The 21,965-nt window shown below is 42.6% G+C and overlaps 1 protein-coding gene across 3 annotated transcripts in view; it reads left to right on the forward strand.

Moving 5' to 3' along the window:
* Positions 1 to 21,965, forward strand: part of LOC137325133 (heparan sulfate 2-O-sulfotransferase 1) — a 195,689-nt gene that overhangs the window by 139,336 nt on the left and 34,388 nt on the right. For all 3 annotated transcript variants that reach the window (XM_067989879.1, XM_067989877.1, XM_067989878.1), the window contains exons 2-3: positions 2,609 to 2,847; positions 3,886 to 3,971. In XM_067989879.1, coding sequence (XP_067845980.1) covers positions 2,609 to 2,847; positions 3,886 to 3,971 — 325 coding nt within the window. The remainder of the gene's footprint in view (positions 1 to 2,608; positions 2,848 to 3,885; positions 3,972 to 21,965) is intronic.

Below are 21,965 nucleotides of genomic sequence, written 5' to 3' on the forward strand. Positions count from 1 at the left end.
TATTGTTTATGACGTCATCTTCATTTAAAGCTTTCCAATGAAACTTATATTCGAGTGAGTGATTATTTACATTAGTTAAGTTCTTCTTCACTCCTCACATCAATCACTTCCAGGTCAGGTTTGTATCCCACTGGTTACCTGTAGTACAGAGCTCTTCTGGACTGCTTTCAGGTGGAAATGCCTCTCATTCGCAATGCTTGTGATAGGATGAGAATTTGCCTTGTATATTGAACGCAAAACCCACGACCATGCACCACCCCTGCTACATTAAGACAATTCCAAGAGCCACAGTAGCCACCTGTATGGAGTGAAGTTCTCCAGTTAGTTGCAATGTTGGAGAGCTGGAATATTGTGAACTGCATTTTGCCTGCCCAGACTTATTTCAGTTTTTAGCTTTAATCCTCCTGTATTTGCATGAGCTGGATTTAAATTCATGCCATCAGCAATTTAGGATTTAGAAAGTAGGTAATTATAACTGAAAAATTATGCTTTTTGCTACTTTAAAAGTATGATGTTCAGTGAAGCTATACAAAGCTGCTTATCCCATTTGTTTAAAAACTCACCATCATTCCTAATTAGAATGCGTGCTTCAAAAATCAAAAGTCTTGCATCTAGTCAAAGTTAATACCTCATGTATATTCTTTACAGTGGTTCTGGAAATCACAATAAGAAGTCACAGGAACGGTTTGTGGTTATGTTAATAATTAGTTTTAGTTAAAAACTGCAAGAGGCCTTGCTGGTGATCATTTGAAATGCTTTGTGCCAGCACCATGAAGCCCTGATTTATTGAAACAAATTATTTAATGAAGAAATCCCTGAGCATAGTTTTCATTCTGTAAAATAGCAGACTTTGCAGTTTAAAATGGTGCATAACATGTACGTTGAGAACAGTTTTTGAAAATCTGAGCTTGAGCATGTATGTGAACTAATCCAAAGTATGATCATGCAACCTTCTTTATATCGATACTGCTGATAGGCTGACATAGACTGGGAAATGTTATACAGGATGCCAATGATTTGCAATCTTTTGTGGTGGCTTTAGGCACTAAAGATGTCTTGTGACTTTGCATTCTTGCCAATTTGCAGCATGAGTTTACATTTTTATAGGGCCGTCAGTTTTAAATGTACTAACTTATAAATTATAGCGTACCTTTTGAGTTAAAGTAACCAAGAAACAAATCCTTGGGTGACAGCTTCCATTTTAGAGATTAGAATTGCCACTGCTATGTATCCATCTTGCATACCTTGTTCTAGTCTCATGTATAGTCTCCTCTTAATTCAAAGTTGCTTGATTTGAATGATCTTTTAATTCGAATTGAAATTGTGCAAAAAATAACCTCCCTTTGAAAATGCATTGAAAATGTGATAATTCGAATCTTTAATTGAAATTATTGGTTAATTCGAACTTGAATTTCCACCGCTTATGGGTAGTGGCTGCATCACTTTGAAGCATGGCATCGCAAGGCAGAAAAGCAACCTTGATAGTTGTCAGCTATGGGGCTCATGTGAAGTGCCTGCATCTAAAAATAGAATCCATTGCCAAATGCTTTCAGCACTTCAAATTCATCCAACCAGCAGAGGTAGTTGCTAAGGATCCTACACAAGCTACGAACGGCTGACTGTCAATCAGTATCAGTTCTCTATTGCGATTACCACATGCTATGGGGTTTGATTCCACCGTCCGTGTTGATGATGAAATCTTAACGTGTGGATCGTGACCAACCAAAATTGCTGACACTCTCTGGGAGATGCTACCTCTAATGGGAGTAAGAGTGAGGAAGAGGCCCAAGCAAGTGGATTCAATGAGCAGACAGAGTTTGAGGAACTAGGCTAGAGTGTCCAATTCTATATAATTGCTCAAAATGTCTGACAGCTAGGCCAGACATCCTGATGAAACTTGTCTCTACACTTAATACTTTGTGGACAATTGTGCAGTTGGTGGGAAACAAACCACAATCTGAGTTTTTGCAAAAGTTACTGAACTGTGCATTGCCCAGCATGTATAGTGCTCAGTTTATGGTTGTATGAATGTCAGTGGTTGCTTTGATATTTTATAGGTTTGTTTAGTGTTCTTATAATTTCCTGTAGCATTTTTGTTGTACTGGTTCATAGTATTACATAGTATTTTCAGCACAGAAACAGGCCATTCGGCCGAACAGGTCTAAGTTGGAGTTTATGCTCCACATGAGCCTCCTCCCACCTTACTTCATTTCTCACCCTATCAACATATACTTCTATTCCTTTCTCCCTCATGTACTTATCTAGCTTCCCCTTAAATGCATCTATGCTATTCACTTCAACTACTTCATGTGGTAGCAAGTTCCACATTCTAACCACTTTCATGAAAATTACTTAATTTGAATGACTGGATGTTGGAATTTATTCAAGCAAAATGACTTTGAATTAACAGGAGCAGAATGTTGATAAGAATCTGGGGAATACACAATTCAGCTGGAAAAAGAAATCTAGTCTTTTCAAAGTAGCTCTTCAAAAAGTTTACTGATTATTATTCTGTACAAAATACTATGGTAAAGTGGGAAGTCTTAAGATGTCACAGCTGTAGTATTGCTGGTCTGCCTTCAAGCCCTGGATTTTTTTTCTTTTACAGAGAGAGCAATTGCAAGGCATGAAGTCAGAGAAATTGAACAGCGCCACACAATGGACAACCCGAGGCAAGACCAGGGAGGAGATGGGGTGGATGACATAATTATCCTTTACAATCGTGTACCTAAAACCGCCAGCACTTCTTTCACGAACATTGCTTACGACCTGTGTGCAAAAAACAAGTACCACGTCCTGCATATCAATACAACCAAAAATAATCCTGTGATGTCTTTGCAAGATCAAGTGAGTCTATTTTTCCTTTTAGAAGGAGTATCTGTACAATATATTTAGAATGCAACCTACTTTTTGATTACTTGTTCATAAAGGTGTGTGAAATCAAGTACCATGGAGTGAAGATTCCATAAAGTCTTTCCAAGAAGGTGGTGTATAGAGATTTTCTTATATTTTAACTGATTATGGGACATGGCCACTCAACATGGCCACTCAAGTAGTAGTTGTAAACTGATACAAGACAAATGAGAACAATTCATCTTTATTTTTTTACATAGGAGAGGTACACACTCCACCTCTGCCAATAAAGCCTACAGTAAATTGATGCAGCCTAGTACATCTACCCCTATTTTACAATGTGGAATGTAATCATCAGCAGACTAGGAATGAGCTACACCATCTGTATATATCCCATTCACTTCATTTATATTTTTTCACTGGTTGATCCTTAATTCCGATTAACCTAGTGCTGAAGTTGTGAAGTGAAATGCAGTACAATTTAACATTTTCCAGTTAACGGTTAAGTGGCCATGTCCCATATATATTTTAAAAAGTTAATTTTTCATTTGTTGAGTTAAAATGTATAAAAAAGTAGAATATAGGTGAGGGATTCAGTTTTGATATTTGGATCTATTACTGCCTGTTGCTAATTTTGGTGGCAGTCTAAGCTTTAATAGCAGTCAACTGCAAGTAGTAGTTGTAAACTGATACAAGACAAATGAGAACAATTCATCTATATTTTTTACATAGGAGAGGTACACACTCCACCTCTGCCAATAAAGCCTACAGTAAATTGATGCAGCCTAGTACATCTACCCCTATTTTACAATGTGGAATGTAATCAGCAGCAGACTGGGAATGAGCTACACCATCTGTACATATCCCATTCACTTCATTATGATTTTTTTATTGCATTTTATATATTTTTTTCTTTATTTACCAGTGTCCCCATCAGCCCAATAAAGAATTAAGATTGATTGAATACTTCTGAACAAATATGATTTATATGTATAACCTAATTCATAAAAGTATAATCTTGTATTGTTTCAGGCAAGATTTGTAAAAAATGTTACTACATGGAAAGAAATGAAGCCAGGATTTTATCATGGGCATGTAGCATATCTGGACTTCACAAAGTAAGTGAGTCAGTTCACAGGTCTTTGGGCCAGGGGTATTAACTTATCTACAAATTCAATGTCGCGGTGCCTAAACACTGGCAAAGTAAAATATAATGCAAGCTACTAATTTGTATTGAATAGAGCTTTAATGAAATCTAATTGTTTGTACTGAATTAGCTTTTTTTTGCTACACTGCAGAAATCTTTATAAATTTATAAGAGGAAAGAGTTGTAGGACCTGGTCAGCATCTTTGTTTTCCGGAAAGATACCGTGCCCATGCTGAAAGGACAACAACTTGATATCAATGTATCAATGCATGAGCATATATAAGTATTATACTGTGCAGTATCCCAAATAGAAGAGGGAATATAAACGTGCCAGTTGCCCTCTGGTGGGTAACTTCATATTTACCTCGCTCACAACAAAGCTTATGAATGCTGTCTCTGTGAATACAAATATTTGAACATAGGTTATGAGTTTCTATGTGCATTCGATCTGTAAATGGTTTTGTGTACCTTTAACAACTATCAGTGTAAAAAGGTGGTAGTATGCTTTGCTGCAAAGGTATTTATATATAATATAAAAACATGCTTGAGAAGTGTTCCACCCCACCGCCCCCTTTATGTATCACAAATCAAGTTTTGGAGTTATGGTTAATAGGAGGCCAGGCCATATCAAGAATTTATGTTTTAGCAATTTAGCATAAGGTAATCCAAACACTTGTAAGTCTAAAATATTTCTTCACAGTTGCTGGGCTATTTACAGTACATCATTAAATAGAAGTCTATTTTCAAATGTAATATTGATGAAGAACTTAAATTATTTTATGCTGTTTTTAGTACTATTCCTGTTCCTTGAATATTTTTAAGAATGTTGATTCTTTCTTCTCCTGCCTTCTCCAACTCCCCCTCCCCGCCCCCGCCCCCCAAAAAAAAATTGTATAGATGAATTTAATGTTACTTCCTGTACCATTGGTAAAGTAGCTTGATTATACAATTTTTATTTCTGGTCATGGATTGGCCATCAGCTTGCTTGCCATTCCAGTCCAGGCAGGACTACAGAAAACGGCCAGTGCATTGTAAAAAAAAAAATGTCTCTGCATCATGCTGGTTAGCAAAGTGTTATCCTTTGTTTTGTCATCCTACCAGATGTCTTGCATCTTCCTAAGTTTAGTCTGCATAGGTTTTCTGGAAGTGGTGTAGCAGAATTTTTTTCGAAGTTAAGTTAATTGAACCATACGGTATGCTTCTTGTCTATGTGCCTGGATCATGGCATCACATTCGCTGAGTTTGTCTCAGATCATACTGATGGTATGCATCGTATGATGATTGTATTTCCACTTGAGGTATTTCCACTTAAGATGTATTTCCATTGTCTTTAGATATCAGTACTTTTTAGGAGACTTTCAAGTACATTGACCAAGTTGAAGTGAATGGAAGGACCAAAATTTTGATTGCAGACTTGCCAATTGAGAAGAATATGTAGCCAGTTCTGATTTCAATTAGTTGAATCTGCTTTCGCTCAAAGCTGCATTGTCAACCTCTATTGTTTAGTTCAATGGGACTGCAGAGCTTGGTTCTGCTCTTACCTATCCAATCGTAGCCAGAATATCTTCAGCAATGACTACTCTTCCTGCACTCTGAAGTTCCCCAACGATCTATGCTCAGCCCCCTGCTCTTCCTCAACCACCCGCTGCCCCTTGGCGGCATCATCTGAAGACATGGGGTCAGGTTTCACATGAATGTTGATGACGTCCAGATGTACCCCTCCATCATGTCTCTCTACCTTTCCTCTGTCTCTATTGTTAGACTGCTTGTTCAACACCCAGTCTTGGATGAGCTGTAATTTCCTCTAGTTACCCTTTGAGAAGGCCGAAGGCATTGTCTTCAGCCCTAGTCACAAATTCACCGCCGATTCCATCCCCGTACCTGGCCACTGTCTCGGGTTGAACCAAACTGTTTGCAACCTTCATGTCCTTTCTGACGCTGAGCTGAATTTCGGACCTCATATCCTCTCCATTACAAGGAGAGGGCCTATTTTCACCTCTGCGATCGCCTGTCTTCAGCCCTGCCTCAGCACATCTGCCAAAACCTTCATCCATGCTTTTGTCACCTCCAGACTCCACTATTCCAGAGCTTTCCTGGCAGGCCTCCCCGCATGACCCTCCAAAAACATCAGCTCATCCAAAACTCTGCTGCCCGTATCCAATCTCGAGCCAAGTTCCCCTCACCCATCCTCACTACCTAGCTCCCTTTCCACCTTTTAAGACCAATTTAAAACCCACTTTTTTGACTGCTTTTCATCATTCTTCCTAACATCTCTTTTGGCTCGATGTTGACTTTTGTCTGTTTACGCTTCTGTGAAGTGCCTTGGATTTTTTTTCCACATTAAAGGTGCTATATAAAAGCTGATACTTGTGTAGATCACTGACTGACCCATAAGTAACAGCCTTTACTGGGAGTTCCTATTGCTCCTGGGTGCTTATTTTGGTTCAACGTCCAATTTTTGTTATCGTGCCAGCCCTCAATGCCTATGAATTGGGGTTTATGCTCAAGGCTGTCATAATTTAAGGACATTTGAGTTGCAGACGGTGCAGATCTTTACACATGATGTTGATAAATCCTAACTCTTCCTTTTTGTTCTTGTTTTTTTCTCATTGATCTCATACTATGTGGTACAAATTTTGTTGGATACCTTCAGTATCTTTGCAGCTAGTACCAAGAAAAACAGTGAAACCACCTATTGGAAGTGATTTTGTGTGCTCAAGTCTTAGCCCATGGAAGCAATATTCAACCCCAATTCTTAGTATCAACATGCCAAAAACACACTCTTTATGATCGGCTGGATATCTGATTACATGCGGAAACCCCTTACAATATTTATCAGTCTGCAAACTGAGCTACTGGATAGTCCACACAGTTTAAGTTTCTGTGACCCACATGGAGTGTATACTCCACTCATATAAATTTGGAGATGTTAAATGCAGTTTAGGAAGAGCCAAGGCTTAGGAACCTCCCAGGAGTTTTGCTGGAGTTGGCACCGAGCTGGTAAACTTCTGACTGTTCATCAAGCGAAGACCACCATGCCAGTATGGCATAGGCTTGCATGATTATCTGGAACTGAGTGGAAAGAAACCAAGCCCCCCACCCCTGCAAAGTGAGGGTCTATCCTTCATTGGTGAGATAGACTTGCTGGTCAGTCAGTAAGGCCATGAAGCTGTCAGATTGTCGTAAAGACCCAACTGGTTTACTCTTGTCTTTTAGGGAAGGAAACCTGCTGTCCTTATCCAGTTTGGCTTATATGTGACTCCAGACCCACACCAATGTTGTTAACTCTTAACTGCACCCTGAAGTGGCCGAGCAAGCCATTCAGTTGTATCAAACCGCTAGAAAAAACAAGAATAATGAAGCGGGACAGACCACTCGGCTGCGACCCAGGCATCAAATCAGGACATGGCAAGCCCAGTCAACCCTGCAAACATGGGCAAACATGGGCAAGGAAACCTCCTGCTAATTACCACCTACCGTCCTCCCTCAGCTGATGAATCAGTCCTCCTCCATGTCGAACACCACTTGGAGGAAGCACTGAGGGTAGCAAGGGCACAAAATGTACTCTGGGTGGGGGACTTCAATGTCCATCACCAAGAGTGGCTCGGCAGCACCACTACTGACCGAGCTGGCCGAGTCCTGAAGGACATAGCTGCTAGACTGGGCCTGCGGCAGGTGGTGAGCAAACCAACACGAGGGAAAAACTTACTTGACCTCGTCCTCACCAATCGACCTGTCTCAAATGCATCTGTCCATGACAGTATTGGTAGGAGTAACCACCGCACAGTCCTCGTGGAGATGAAGTCCCGTCTTCGCACTGAGGACACCATCCAACGTGTTGTGTGGCACTATCACCGTGCTAAATGGGATAGATTCAGAACAGATCTAGCAGCTCAAAACTGGGCATCCATGAGGCTCTGTGGGCAATCAGCAGCAGCAGAATTGTATTCCAGCACAATCTGTAACCTCATGGCCCGGCATATTCCTCACTTTACCATTACCAACAAGCCAGGAGATCAACCCTGGTTCAATGAGGAGTGTAGAAGAGCATGCCAGGAGCAGCACCAGGCGTACCTAAAAATGAGGTGCCAACCTGGTGAAGCTACAACTCAGGACTACATGCATGCTAAACAGCGGAAGCAACATGCTATAGACAGAGCTAAGCGATTCCACAACCAACGGATCAGATCAAAGCTCTGCAGTCCTGCCACATCCAGTCGTGAATGGTGGTGGACAATTAAACAACTAACGGGAGGAGGAGGCTCTGCAAACATCCCCATCCTCAATGATGGCGGAGTCCAGCACGTGAGTGCAAAAAACAAGGCTGAAGCGTTTGCAACCATCTTCAGCCAGAAGTGCCGAGTGGATGATCCATCTCGGCCTCCTCCCGATATCCCCACCATCACGGAAGCCAGTCTTCGGCCAATTCGATTCACTCCACGTGATATCAAGAAACGGCTGAGTGCACTGGATACAGCAAAGGCTATGGGCCCCGACAACATCCCAGCTGTAGTGCTGAAGGCTTGTGCTCCAGAACTAGCTGCGCCTCTAGCCAAGCTGTTCCAGTACAGCTACAACACTGGCATCTACCCGACAATGTGGAAAATTGCCCAGGTATGTCCTGTCCACAAAAAGCAGGACAAATCCAATCCGGCCAATTACCGCCCCATCAGTCTACTCTCAATCATCAGCAAAGTGATGGAAGGTGTTGTCGACAGTGCTATCAAGCGGCACTTACTCACCAATAACCTGCTCACCGATGCTCAGTTTGGGTTCCGCCAGGACCGCTCTGCTCCAGACCTCATCACAGCCTTGGTCCAGACATGGACAAAAGAGCTGAATTCCAGAGGTGAGGTGAGAGTGACTGCCCTTGACATCAAGGCAGCATTTGACAGAGTGTGGCACCAAGGAGCCCTAGTAAAATTGAAGTCAATGGGAATCAGGGGGAAAACTCTCCAGTGGCTGGAGTCATACCTCGCACAAAGGAAGATGGTAGTGGTTGTTGGAGGCCAATCATCTCAGCCCCAGGACATTGCTGCAGGAGTTCCTCAAGGCAGTGTCCTAGGCCCAACCATCTTCAGCTGCTTCATCAATGACCTTCCCTCCATCATAAGGTCAGAAATGGGGATGTTTGCTGATGACTGCACAGTGTTCAGTTCCATTCGCAACCCCTCAAATAATGAAGCAATCCGAGCCCACATGCAGCAAGACCTGGTCAACATCCAGGCTTGGGCTCATAAGTGGCAAGTAACATTCGCGCCAGATAAGTGCCAGGCAATGACCATCTCCAACAAGAGAGAGTCTAACCATGTCCCCTTGACATTCAACGGCATTACCATCACCGAATCCCCCGCCATCAACATCCTGGGGGTCACCATTGACCAGAAACTTAACTGGACCAGCCATATAAATACTGTGGCTACAAGAACAGGTTAGAGACTGGGTATTCTGCGGCAAGTGACTCACCTCCTGACTCCCCAAAGCCTTTCCACCATCTACAAGGCACAAGTCAGGAATGTGATGGAATACTCTGCACTTGCTTGGATGAGTGCAGCTCCAACAACACTCAAGAAGCTCGACACCATCCAAGATAAAGCAGCCCGCTTGATTGGCACCCCATCCACCACCCTAAACATTCACTCCCTTCACCACCGACGCACTGTGGCTGCAGTGTGTATCATCCACAGGATGCACTGCAGCAACTCGCCAAGGCTTCTTCGACAGCACCTCCCAAACCTGCGACCTCTACCCGCTAGAAGGACAAGAGCAGCAGGCACATGGGAACAACACCACCTGCACGTTCCCCTCCAAGTCACACACCATCCCAACTTGGAAATATATCGCCGTTCCTTCGTTGTCGCTGGGTCAAAATCCTGGAACTCCCTAACAGTACTGTGGGAGAACCGTCACCACACGGACTGCAGCGGTTCAAGAAGGTGGCTCACCACCACCTTCTCGAGGGCAATTAGGGATGGGCAATAAATGCTGGCCTCGCCAGCGACGCCCACATCCCATGAACGAATAAAAATTTTTAAAAAAGAAACATCCGAAAGGAAGAGAAAGACAGAGAATGACCCGTTGTGTTAAAAACAGATAACTTTTTATCGTTGGTGGGGTTACGTGTAGCGTGACATGAACCCAATATCCCGGTTGAGGCCGTCCTCATGGGTGTGGAACTTGGCTGTTAATTTCTGTTTGACGATTTTGCGTTGTCGTGTGTCTCGAAGGCCGCCTTGGAGAACGCTTACCCGAAGATCGGTGGCTGAATGTCCTTGACTGCTGAAGTGTTCCCCGACTCGGAGGGAACCCTCCTGTCTGGCGATTGTTACGTAGTGTCCGTTCATCCGTTGTCGCAGTGTCTGCATGGTCTCGCCAATGTACCATGCTCCGGGGCATCCTTTCCTGCAACGTATGAGGTAGACAACGTTGGCCGAGTCACAGGAGTATGAACCATGTACCTGGTGGGTGGTGCCCTCTCGTGTGATGGTGGTGTCTGTGTCGATGATCTGGCATGTCTTGCAGAGGTTGCCGTGGCAGGGTTGTGTGGTGTCGTGGACGCTGTTCTCCTGAAAGCTGGGTAATTTGCTGCGAACGATGGTCTGTTTGAGGTTGGGTGGCTGTTTGAAGGCGAGTAGTGGAGGTGTGGGGATGGCCTTAGCGAGGTGTTCGTCGTCATCGATGACATGTTGAAGGCTGCGGAGAACATGGCGTAGTTTCTCCGCTCCGGGGAAGTACTCGACGACGAAGGGTACTCTGTTGGTTGCGTCCCGTGTTCGACTTCTGAGTTGATTAATTGAGTAGATTAATCCAGATTCATTAGGTTCGGACGCTACAGCTAAATAAACTTGATGCTTTTATTAATGACAAAGTACAAACGAGTCTATAAGTCTGTATACTTACAAGTAGGATATCCACAGGGGGACTTGGAAGTACCAACCAATCCAGGCGAGTTCTCATTCAATCTCAAATTTATCAATTTTGAGACTGTCGTGTGATCTGTTTGTGTCATACTGCTGTACCAGCAGGTGGCAATGTTGCACCACATAAACTTCATTCTGGCTGGAATGAAAAACTTGATTTGTTATCAATAGGATAATCAAGATAGTTTTGCATGGTTATAAACATTCACTCTTTCCAGGATAATACCAACCTAACCCAGACATGTCTGAAAACAGTAATAATTCTTTTAAATAGATCCATTGATGCTTCTTAAATTGCATTAAACTGACAACACATCCTGTTTACTTAGCTTTGACCTGCAGAATCCAAATGACCTAACCTAAACCATGTGTTAGCCTGTATCACAAAATAAATTCATTATATTTAAATTATAATCAATTCGTAACATCCTGGGGGTCACCATTGACTAGAAACTAAACTGGACCAGCCATATAAATACTGTGGCTACAAGAGCAGGTTAGAGACTGGGTATTCTGCGGCGAGTGACTCACCTCCTGACTCCCCAAAGCCTTTCCACCATCTACAAGGCACAATTCACGAGTATGATGGAATACTCTCCACTTGCCTGGATGAGTGCAGCTCCAACAACACTCAAGAAGCTTGACACCATCCAGGACAAAGCAGCCCACTTGATTGGCACCCCATCCACCACCCTAAAATTCACTCCCTCCACCACTGGCTGCAGTGTGTACCATCTACAGGATGCACTGCAGCAACTTGCCACGGCTTCTTCAACAGCACCTCCCAAACTCATGACCTCTACCACCTAGAAGGACGTGGGCTGCAGGCGCATGGGAACATCATCATCTGCATGTTCCGTTCCAAGTCACACACCATCCTGACTTGGAAATATATCACTGTTCCTTCATCGTCGCTGGGTCAAAATCCTGGAACTCCCTATCTAACAGCACTGTGGGAGAACCGTCACCACATGGACTGCAGCGGTTCAAGAAGGCGGCTCACCACTACCTTCTCAAGGGCAGTTAGGGATGGACAATAAATGCTGGCCTTGCCGGGGATGCCCACATCCCATGAATCAATTTTTAAAAAAATACAGATGCCAATACTGACTCCTGTATTATTAGGCTATTTTTCCTTATTTCACACCAGATGTTCCAAATCTTCTAGCGAATCACATCCAATGTATGTCTACGGTTTCTACATTTCCACTTTTACTGTAGCCCTCTATGCTAACCATTCCATGATGTCTTTACTCATGCCAAGTTGTTAACCTATTACTATCCTGCAATCTTCATCCACAACGATGGTGGTGCCCAGCACTTGAGTTCAAAAGCCAGGGCTGAAGCATGTGCAGCCATCTTCAGCCAGAAGTGCTGAGTGGAACATCCTTCTCAGAATTCTCCTGTGGTCCCCTCACTCAGCTCTTGGATGCGAACTGAATTCCAAAGGTGAGGTGAGAATGACTGTTCTTGGCATCAAAGCAGCATTCGAACGAGTGTGGCACCAAGGAGCCCTCGTAAAACTGAAGTCAGTGGGGTTTGGGGGAAAACTCTCCAGTGGCTGGAGTCATACCTGGCCCAAATGAAGATGATTGTGGTTGTTGGAGGCCAAACATCTCTGCCTCAGGACATCAATGGAGAAGTTCCTCAGGGCAGTGTCCTAGGTCCAACTATCTTCAGTTGCTTCATCAATGACGTTTCCTCCATCCTAAAGTCAGAAGTGAGGCTGTTCACTGATGATTTCAGTGCTCAGCTTAGATAACTAAGCAGTCCATGCCCACATGCAGCAAGACCTGGAAAACATCTAGGCTTGGGCTGATGTGCGGCGTGAATGTTACTTGACACTTAAGTGCCAGGCAATGGCAATCTCCAACAAAAGAAACTCTTAACTATCTCCCCGAGACAGTCAATAGCGTAGGCTCACAGAATCCCCCACCATCAACATCCTGGGGTCAACGTTGACCAGAAACTGAACTGGACCAGCCACATAAATGCCCTAGCTTCTAGAGCATGTCAGAGGCTGGATATTCTGCAGCTGCGTCAACACTCAAGAAGCTTGACACCATCCAGGACAAAGCAGCCTGCTTGATCGGCATTTCATCCACTAGCTTAAAGATCCATGTACTGTGGCTGCAATATTACTATCTACAGGATACCCTGCAGCTACTCGCCAAGGCTTCTTCGACAGGACCTCCCAAACCTGCAAACTCTACCACCTAAAAGGACAAGTGTTGCAGGTGCATGGGAACACCATTGCCTCCAAGTTCCCCTCCAAATCACATACCATCCTAATTTGGACATATATCGCCATTCCTTCATCGTTGCTTGGTCAAAATCCTGGAATTCCTTAACTAACAGCATTTTTGGAGTGTTGTTTAGATGTAGAGAAGATGTTTCCACTTGCGTGGGAGACCAGAACTAGGGGCTATAAATATAAAATTGTCACTAATAAATGCAATAGGGAATTCAGGAGAAACTACTTTACTCAGAGAATGGTTAGAATGTGGAACTCACTACCACAAGGAGCAGTTGAGGTGACTAGCATAGATGCATTTACGAGGAAGCTAGATAAACACATAAGGGAAAAAAGAATAGAAGGATATGCTGATAGGGTTAGATAAAGTAGGGAGGGAGAAGGCTCGTGTGGAGTATACACACCAGCATGGACCTGTTGAGCCGAATGGCCTGATTCTGTGCTGTATATTCTATGTAATTCTGTGCGTTCACCACACGGCATACAGGGGTTCAAAGAAGTCTTAATATCACCTTCTCAAGATCAATTAGGTATAGGCAATAAATGCTGGCCTTGACAGTGAAGCCCACATCCCGAGAATAAATTTGTTTTTAAAAAGTAATTACTGGAGCACTGTGGACCTGACTGGCTCAGGTATTGGTTTAACCTGCTAGAGATGGTTGACTTGGTTCTGAGTTTTCATCTCTAGGCATGTCAGTGTTTCCACTCCAGTGCTTCGTATAAGGGTTACTTGTCACCAACTGCTTAATTAAGTCTTCATGTGAAGGGCTTTGACAAAAAAAATGCCTGCCATAAGGCTGAATCCCCTTTCAGAATACTCTGATATGGATCGTTATAGTCAGGGCATTGTTACATAGGAACATAGGAACAGGAGTAGGCCATTCAGCCCCTCGTGCCTGCTCCACCATTTGATAAGATCATGGCTGATCTGTGATCTCACTCCATATACCTGCCTTTGGCCCATATCCCTTAATACCTTTGGTTGCCAAAAAGCTATCTATCTCAGATTTAAATTTAGCAATTGAGCTAGTATCAATTGCTGTTTGCGGAAGAGAGTTCCAAACTTCTACCACCCTTTGTGTGTAGAAATGTTTTCTAATCTCGCTCCTGAAAGGTCTGGCTCTAATTTTTAGACTGTGCCCCCTACTCCTAGAATCCCCAACCAGCGGAAATAGTTTCTCTCTATCCACCCTATCCGTTCCCCTTAATATCTTATAAACTTCGATCAGATCACCCCTTAACCTTCTAAACTCTAGAGAATACAACCCCAATTTGTGTAATCTCTGCTCGTAACTTAACCCTTGAAGTCTGAGTATCATTCTAGTAAACCTACGCTGCACTCCCTCCAAGGTCAATATTTCCTTCCGAAGGTGCGGTGCCCAGAACTGCTCACAGTACTCCAGGTGCGGTCTAACAGGGTTTTGTATAGCTGCAGCATAACTTCTGCTCCCTTGTACTCCAGTCCTCTAGATATAAAGGCCAGCATTCCATTAGCCTTCTTGATTATTTTCTGCACCTGTTCATGACACTTCAATGATCTATGAACCTGAACCCCTAAGTCCCTTTGGACATCCACTGTTTTTAACTTTTTATCATTTAGAAAGTACCCTGTTCTATCCTTTTTTGATCCAAAGTGGATGACCTCACATTTGTCTACATTGAATTCCATTTGCCACAATTTTGCCCATTCACCTAATCTATCAATATCCCTTTGTAATTTTATGTTTTCATCTACACTGCTTACAATGCCACCAATCTTTGTGTCATCGGCAAACTTAGATATGAGACTTTCTATGCCTTCATCTAAGTCGTTAATAAATATTGTGAATAATTGAGGCCCCAAGACAGATCCCTGCGGGACTCCACTAGTCACATCCTGCCAATGTGAATACTTACCCATTATCCCTACTCTCTGTTGCCTTTCGCTCAGCCAATTTCCTAACCAAGTCTGTACTTTTCCCTCGATTCCATGGGCTTCTAACTTAGCTAACAGTCTCTTATGTGGGACCTTATCAAATGCCTTCTGGAAGTCTATATATATAACATCCATTGACATTCCCCTGTCCACTACTTTAGTCACCTCTTCAAAAAATTCAATCAGGTTTGTCAGGCACGACCTACCTTTCACAAATCCATGCTGGCTCTCCCTGATTAACTGAAAATTCTCGAGGTGTTCAGTCACCCTATCCTTAATTATAGGCTCCAGCAATTTCCCCACAACAGATGTTAGGCTAACTGGTGTATAATTCCCCGGTTTCCCTCTCTCTCCTTTCTTTGATAACTGACCAGCAAGCCATTTCTCCCTGCAAGCCTTTCCTCTTTTTGCCACAAATTGCCTGATAGCTTGGTCCTGCATCTCTTTGCATGGGCTTTAGGAAGCTGTACTGTTACATGCATTTGAGTTCTGAATTATGAAACAGAACTGTTGGGACATATGTCTTGTACAGCATGACTTAACCTGCAGTGAGACTTTGCTGTCGTTGAAGCAAGATGAAAGTACTATTACAAATTTGGGTATGCAAGCAATACAGTGGTGTCCGTCACTCCCATAAGCGATCAGAGTTAACTCACATTACCCTATTGTCTACTTGTAGGATAGCATGACCCAGCGGTGTAACAGTAGTATCCCCATGTGACCTGAACTGGATGTTTGCGTCTTTCGCAGATGTACTTCTTCAATCTCTAAAGGTGGACCAAACAAACATTTGGTGAGAAGGCCATGTACAAATTGTTGAGCTGCTTTATTTCACAGTGAGTGAACATACGAGAACGACAGTTACGATCAAATTCACTTAGTTCAATCAGTTCAACTTGACTTCGCACAAAATAACGAACGGACTGTGCTTCCCCACATCCACGGGTTGTCTGTTTTGACTTGAACAAAATAAGTTCTAACTCCTCTTTCCTGCATTTTATCCTTCTGGCAGCCATTTTCTGCTTGACTGGCTCACAGCTTTCTGTTTCAAACAAACCTCTACGTGACTGTGTCTATATGTTTTATTTCTCACTTTTCACAGCTAGAAAGGAAAAGCCTGCTAGACCACTTGCCAAGCACCTGCGACCAGCGACTCCTTAACAGAGCAGGTGTGAGGTGTTTATCAATTACTGAGGCAATCTAATAAATTGCTTATTATTTACAGTTTGAGGAAAAAGCACCAAAATTAGCGAATTAGCATATAAACCAACTATTGTCTCAGGCCCCATTTATTTTTAACTTGCATGAATGCAATACGCTTTAAAATACAAATAGAATAACTCACATTCCAACTTCTATGGATAAATGGTCAAAAGATCCCAACGCAAGGGACTACCGTCCTTTCCTCATCCATGTGGTCCTGAAGGACTGTGTCCAGCCTAAAGTTGGCATCCACCAATATCCATAGATACCAAAATGAATTAACAATAAGAGATGTCAGGTATCATCTAATTAATACTATCAAGATAGCCTCTTGAGCCAATGCAGAGCTTTAATACTGCATTTTGAGGTACCTAGCACTGTATCCCACTTGTAGGCCATTGTTCAAGATAGTGCTGTTGATTGACTCACTATCAGCTGTGAAAAAGTACTGCAGCTCTTTCAGAAATGCCTGATGCACTCTCCAAGGCCATCCATTACTATGCTACCCAACAAATCCTTGATAAAGGTATCTAACGGGATGGGTGATAGTGAACAACCTCACTCCTCTTTCAGTCTCTCATCTATCCTTGATTGCCAGATAAAATGCAAGATTTTGCCATGTATCTTACAGCTGCTTCATGTGAGCCACCTGAGGCATTAGGTCGAAAGCCTTGCAAAAATTGATGAAAGCAATATAAACATCAACGAAGCAGAAATCTTAAATTTAAGGCTCCTAGTACCAGGTTTAAATAGTACAACAATGTGTTAGTGCAAGCTTGTATTTTAATAACCTTCAATCTAAAAGCCCCATGCCTGTCGAACATATTTCAGTAACAGCATATTTGCAAGATATACTAAGTGCGTATCTTGTAAAATACTAATGATCTTCTGTGGCATTGAGAGTCAGGGATACATTATTTTATAATGACAAGCATTACACAAGTGTAACACACAATATTATTATATACGTTGACATTCCATGTTGTTGGTCTTGGTCAAAGAAATCTCACTCTTCCAGTGACTGATTTCCTGCCCTTCAATTGTTTATATCCCTTTCTTTGTCTTTATTTGTGTTTCATTTTTTTTTGTTTTCTCTCCCTGTGGTTGTCACACAGTATTCTCATTATGTAAAATACAGAGTCGGACAATCACTTTTTCTTTAAGTTACTCTTCACCTCTGGCTTTTGCACATGTTTCTTCAGTGACGTTAATTTCTATATCTTACTTTTGTTAAAGCTTAGCATACTCAGCAGGATGGCAACCATGTTGACAGTCATGAGACTGAGAACAGTAAGATTTTTTTAAAAAAATTATTCTCGGGATGTGGGCTTCGCTGGCAAGGCTGGCATTTATTGCCCAACCCGAGTTGCTCTTGAGCAGGTAGTGGTGGGCCTTCTTGAACCGCTGCAGTCCGTGTGGTGATGGGGCTTCCACAGTGATGTTAAGTAGGGAGTTCCAGAGTTTTGACCCAACAATAGTGAAGGAATGGTGATATATGTCCCAGTCAGGATGGTGCGTGACCTGGAAGGGAACTTGGAGGTGATGGTGTTCCTATGCATCTGCCGCTCTTGTCCTAGGTGGTGGAGATCGCGGGTTTGGGATGTGCTGCTAAAGAAACCTTGACTAGTTACTACAGTGCAGTTAGAAGACTGGGATCAGATGGGGACTGGCTGTCTAGGAGCTGGTGCTTCATTAACTGGTGAGGAAGAAACAGGGATGCTCGGACTGAGGCCAGAAGAGATTGTGGGGCTTGGTATTTGGATGGAATGGGCAAATGGATCAAATGATTGGGAGTACAAGGTCTGGAGCTTGGATGAATGTTTTGAAGGGGGAAATCGGTAGCTGGGGCCTGGAAGGATTTGAGGTTGAGGGGCTGGCAGCGCATAAAGAAATAATTTGCTTTTATATAGCGCCTTTCACGAACTCAGGACATCCCAAAGCGTTTCACATCAAATCATAAATTTTTGAAGTGTAGTCATTGTTGTAATGTAGGAAACATTGCAGCCAGTGTGCGAACAGCACATCAACAAGGTGCCATCAACAGCAATGAAATAAATAATTAGGTCATTTTTTAGTGCTGATGGTTAAGGGATAAATGTTGGCCAGGACAATGGAAGAACTTCCCTTCTCTTTGAATAGTGCCATGGGATCTTTTACACCCACCTTAGAGGGCAGATGGGCCTCAGTTTAACACCCCATCTGAAAGATGACATCTGCTTCAGTATTGCACTGAAGTGTCATCGTAGATTATGTGCTCAAGTCTCTGGAGTGGGGTTTGAACCCACAATCTTCTGACTCCGAGGTGAGAATGCTACCACTGAGATAAGGTGCACAGATAAATAAACAATGATTTTATTAATAAGCCTCAATTACAAGAAGTTCCATAAAGAAAACTAGCTCTGCCATGTAAAAGTAAACATTTCTATTGCCAATACATTCTGTTGCCACTATGTGTTGTGGATTGCAGAATGATGAAATGTTTAGGAGAGGGATGTCCATAAAGGGCTTTACTGTCGTTTTAAAAAAAAACCTGAAGCGATGAGCTTTTGTGTCTCTTTAGAATGTCCTTCATATTTATCTTTATTGCCACAGGCATCAATCACTTTGAAATACAAAAAGAATTTTTAGTATCGGGTATTATAGGAGCAGATGTTTAGGGCCTGACAGTGTTTGGGGAGGAGGGTCATTACTGCGAGCATTGATGAAGGGGAGGGATAAGGTTTGACTGGCCTGGAGTGTGCTGTTTGAAGTCCTACTTCCTGAAATGTGCTGATATAAAATTCTATTTGCAACTCCTTTATTTGGAAGGTGAGTCCCTCTTGGAGGATGGGATGTTTTGAAAGCATATGTTTTTTCTTCACTTTTGAAGATGATGCACAACTGACAGCGTTAAGTGCTACTGTTATCAATATTAAAATAGATAAGGATATTGTTTTAGAAAGAATAAGTACTGTAAAATAATATCCACCCAAGTGTCCTTAAAGAGATGGGACAGGTGCTGCATGAGCCCTTTATCCGTATCTTTAAAGCTCGCTGGAGTTGGGGACTGTTTCCTCAGACTGGAAGGAGCCTAATGTAGTTCCAATTTTTAAAAAGGGAGTAATGCAGGTAACTATAGGCCCATTCGCTTGATGTTGGTAATAGGGAAGATGCTCAAGGGAACCATTAGGGCTGCAATAGACAGAGAAGGCTGTGTCAGGGACACCCAACACGAATTTCGGAAAAGAAGTTTGTGCCGTAGCGATTTGATTGAATTTTTTGAGCAGTCACCAGGTTAGTGGATGAAGGTAATCGGTAGACATTGTCTCCCTAAACGTTCAGATAGGTTTTGATAAGGTACTGCGTAAGAGATTTCTTTACAAGATAGATTCTTATGGAATTAGTGGTAATCTGCTACGGTGCATTGAGAATTGGCTGATTGCTCGTAGGCAGAAAGTGACTGTCAATGGATTTGAATCTGCTTGGAGGGTAGTGGTGTCCGTTAGGGATCTGTGTTAGGACCCTTGCTATTTACTGTTTTCATTAATGATTTAGATGTAGGTGTTGGGGAATGATCCTCAATACCAAAGTATGAGTGAGAGTTAGAACTGTAGAGTCTGCTTGACTACTACAGGCAGATCTAGATGTGCTGGGGGATTGAGTCAAAAAGGTGTAGTGTCAAGCACATGGGCAGGTCAAATGCTAAGCATACAGACAAAGAAACAATTAAAGCCAGTGGTGAAAGAAAGAGATGTGGGTGTTTTAGGTCTAAAGGTCCATGACCGATGCTGTGAAGCTATAGCTAAAGCAAACAGGGTTCTATGGTGTATTCACAGGAGAGTTCACTATAAAACAATGCATTCCATTTTATCCTTGTACAAGGCCTTGGTTAGGCCTCAGTTACAATATTGTGCCCAGTTTTGGTCATCTCGTGGGGGATATTGAGGTTTTGGAAAGGGGATAGAGGAGGGTCACAAGGTTAATTCCCAGTTTAAAACACCTTAGTTACCCAGATAGGATCAACGAGCTGGGTCTTTAGAGAAGCATAGACGGGGGTGATTTGATCAAGGTTTACAAAATAATAAAGGGACTAATTGTGTTTATGTAGATCAATTATTGCAACTGAATAGGTTAGAGAAGACATGGGGTTGTGCTTACAAGTTGTATAAGGGCAAAACTAGTTTGAACGTTAGGCAGTTCCTCTTTTCCCAGAAAATAGTGGACCTGTAGAACAGGTTGCCAAACTTGTGCAGTGAATGGTAATTCGCTGTATTTCCTTCAAGCGAGAGCTGGACCTGTCTGGCTGGAGCAGAGATCAGAGAGGTAGGTATCGTGTAACGTAAATCAGGGCCAGTGTGATCCCCTGGACTACTTTTCATTGCCTAAAGGGGTCAGAGATGAATTTTCCCATTTTTTTTTCCCTAATTGGCGTGGATTTTTAGCTGTTTTCTTGCCTCTTATTTGGCTCCGGGTGGATAGGAGTGTATGTATTATGGGACAAACTGCCCATCATTTTTGTATGTTGTGTTCCTTCAAATTCATCCCACACCATCTGTCTCACTTCCAATTTCTGAAGTGAATTTTTTTTTAAAAGATTGATAATGGCTTTCTGCTGCTGTGGGGCTGACCAACTTTACACTGCAACATTTTAATCATGCTACTCACTGCTGAATATGGTGGAGTGGTGCAGCTGCCAGGACCAGAGGATAGGCCGAGGTGGAGGGAATGACACAGAAATTACATCATGAAAACAGGCTGTTTAGCCCAACCAGCCTGTTTCGGTGTTTATCCCCAACACACAGTAATCCTAATCCCATGTGCCCATATCCCTTTATCCTCCTTTTCATCAACCACTTATCTAATTTGCTCTTAAATGCTGACATGGTCTCTGCTTCACTAACTAACTCATTCCACAGACGTCTGAAAAAATAACTTGTTCCTGCTCTCTGTTCTAAATCACTTAGATTTAATCTTGTATCTATGTACTCTCAATCACTGGAAAGAATCTATTTCTATCTACCCTGTCCCATCCACTTCATAATTTACAACACCTCAAACAAATCAGCCTATAATCTCCTATGTTCTAACAAAAACAGCCCAAATTTTTCAAGTCTTTATTCATATTTGTATTTCCTAATACTGGGCAGCATTCTAGTGAATCTGTGCTGTATCCTCTCTATCGCGTCAACATTCTTCCTATAGTTTGAGGCCCAAAACTACACATATTATTCGAAATCTAGTTTTACTAAGATTTTATATAGATTCAGCATTACACATTGATATTTATTTTCTGCACCTCTTAACACAAAACCCAGTATGGTAACACAGTGGTTATGGTCCTGGATTAGAATCCCAAAAGTTGTGAGTTCAAATCCCAGTATGGCAAGTTATGAAATTGAGGTTTAAAATATCTGGTAATTTATGGTCTGACACCAGATAAAGTGATCATGAAAACTGCCAGATTGTTGTAAATCATAGAATGGTTACAGCTCGGAAGGAGGCCATTCAGCCCATAGAATCTGTGCCGGCTCTCTGCAAGTGCAATCTAGCTAGTCCCACTCCCCCGCCCAATCCCTATAGCCCTGCAAACTTTTTCCCTTCAAGTACTTATCCAGTTCCTTTTTGAAAGCCAATGTGCAACTGATTCACTACTGTCCTTCAGGGAAGGAGCCTGCCACTCTGACCTGATCTGGC

This window comes from Heptranchias perlo, chromosome 9, assembly GCF_035084215.1.
Source record: "Heptranchias perlo isolate sHepPer1 chromosome 9, sHepPer1.hap1, whole genome shotgun sequence".
NCBI lineage: Eukaryota > Metazoa > Chordata > Chondrichthyes > Hexanchiformes > Hexanchidae > Heptranchias > Heptranchias perlo.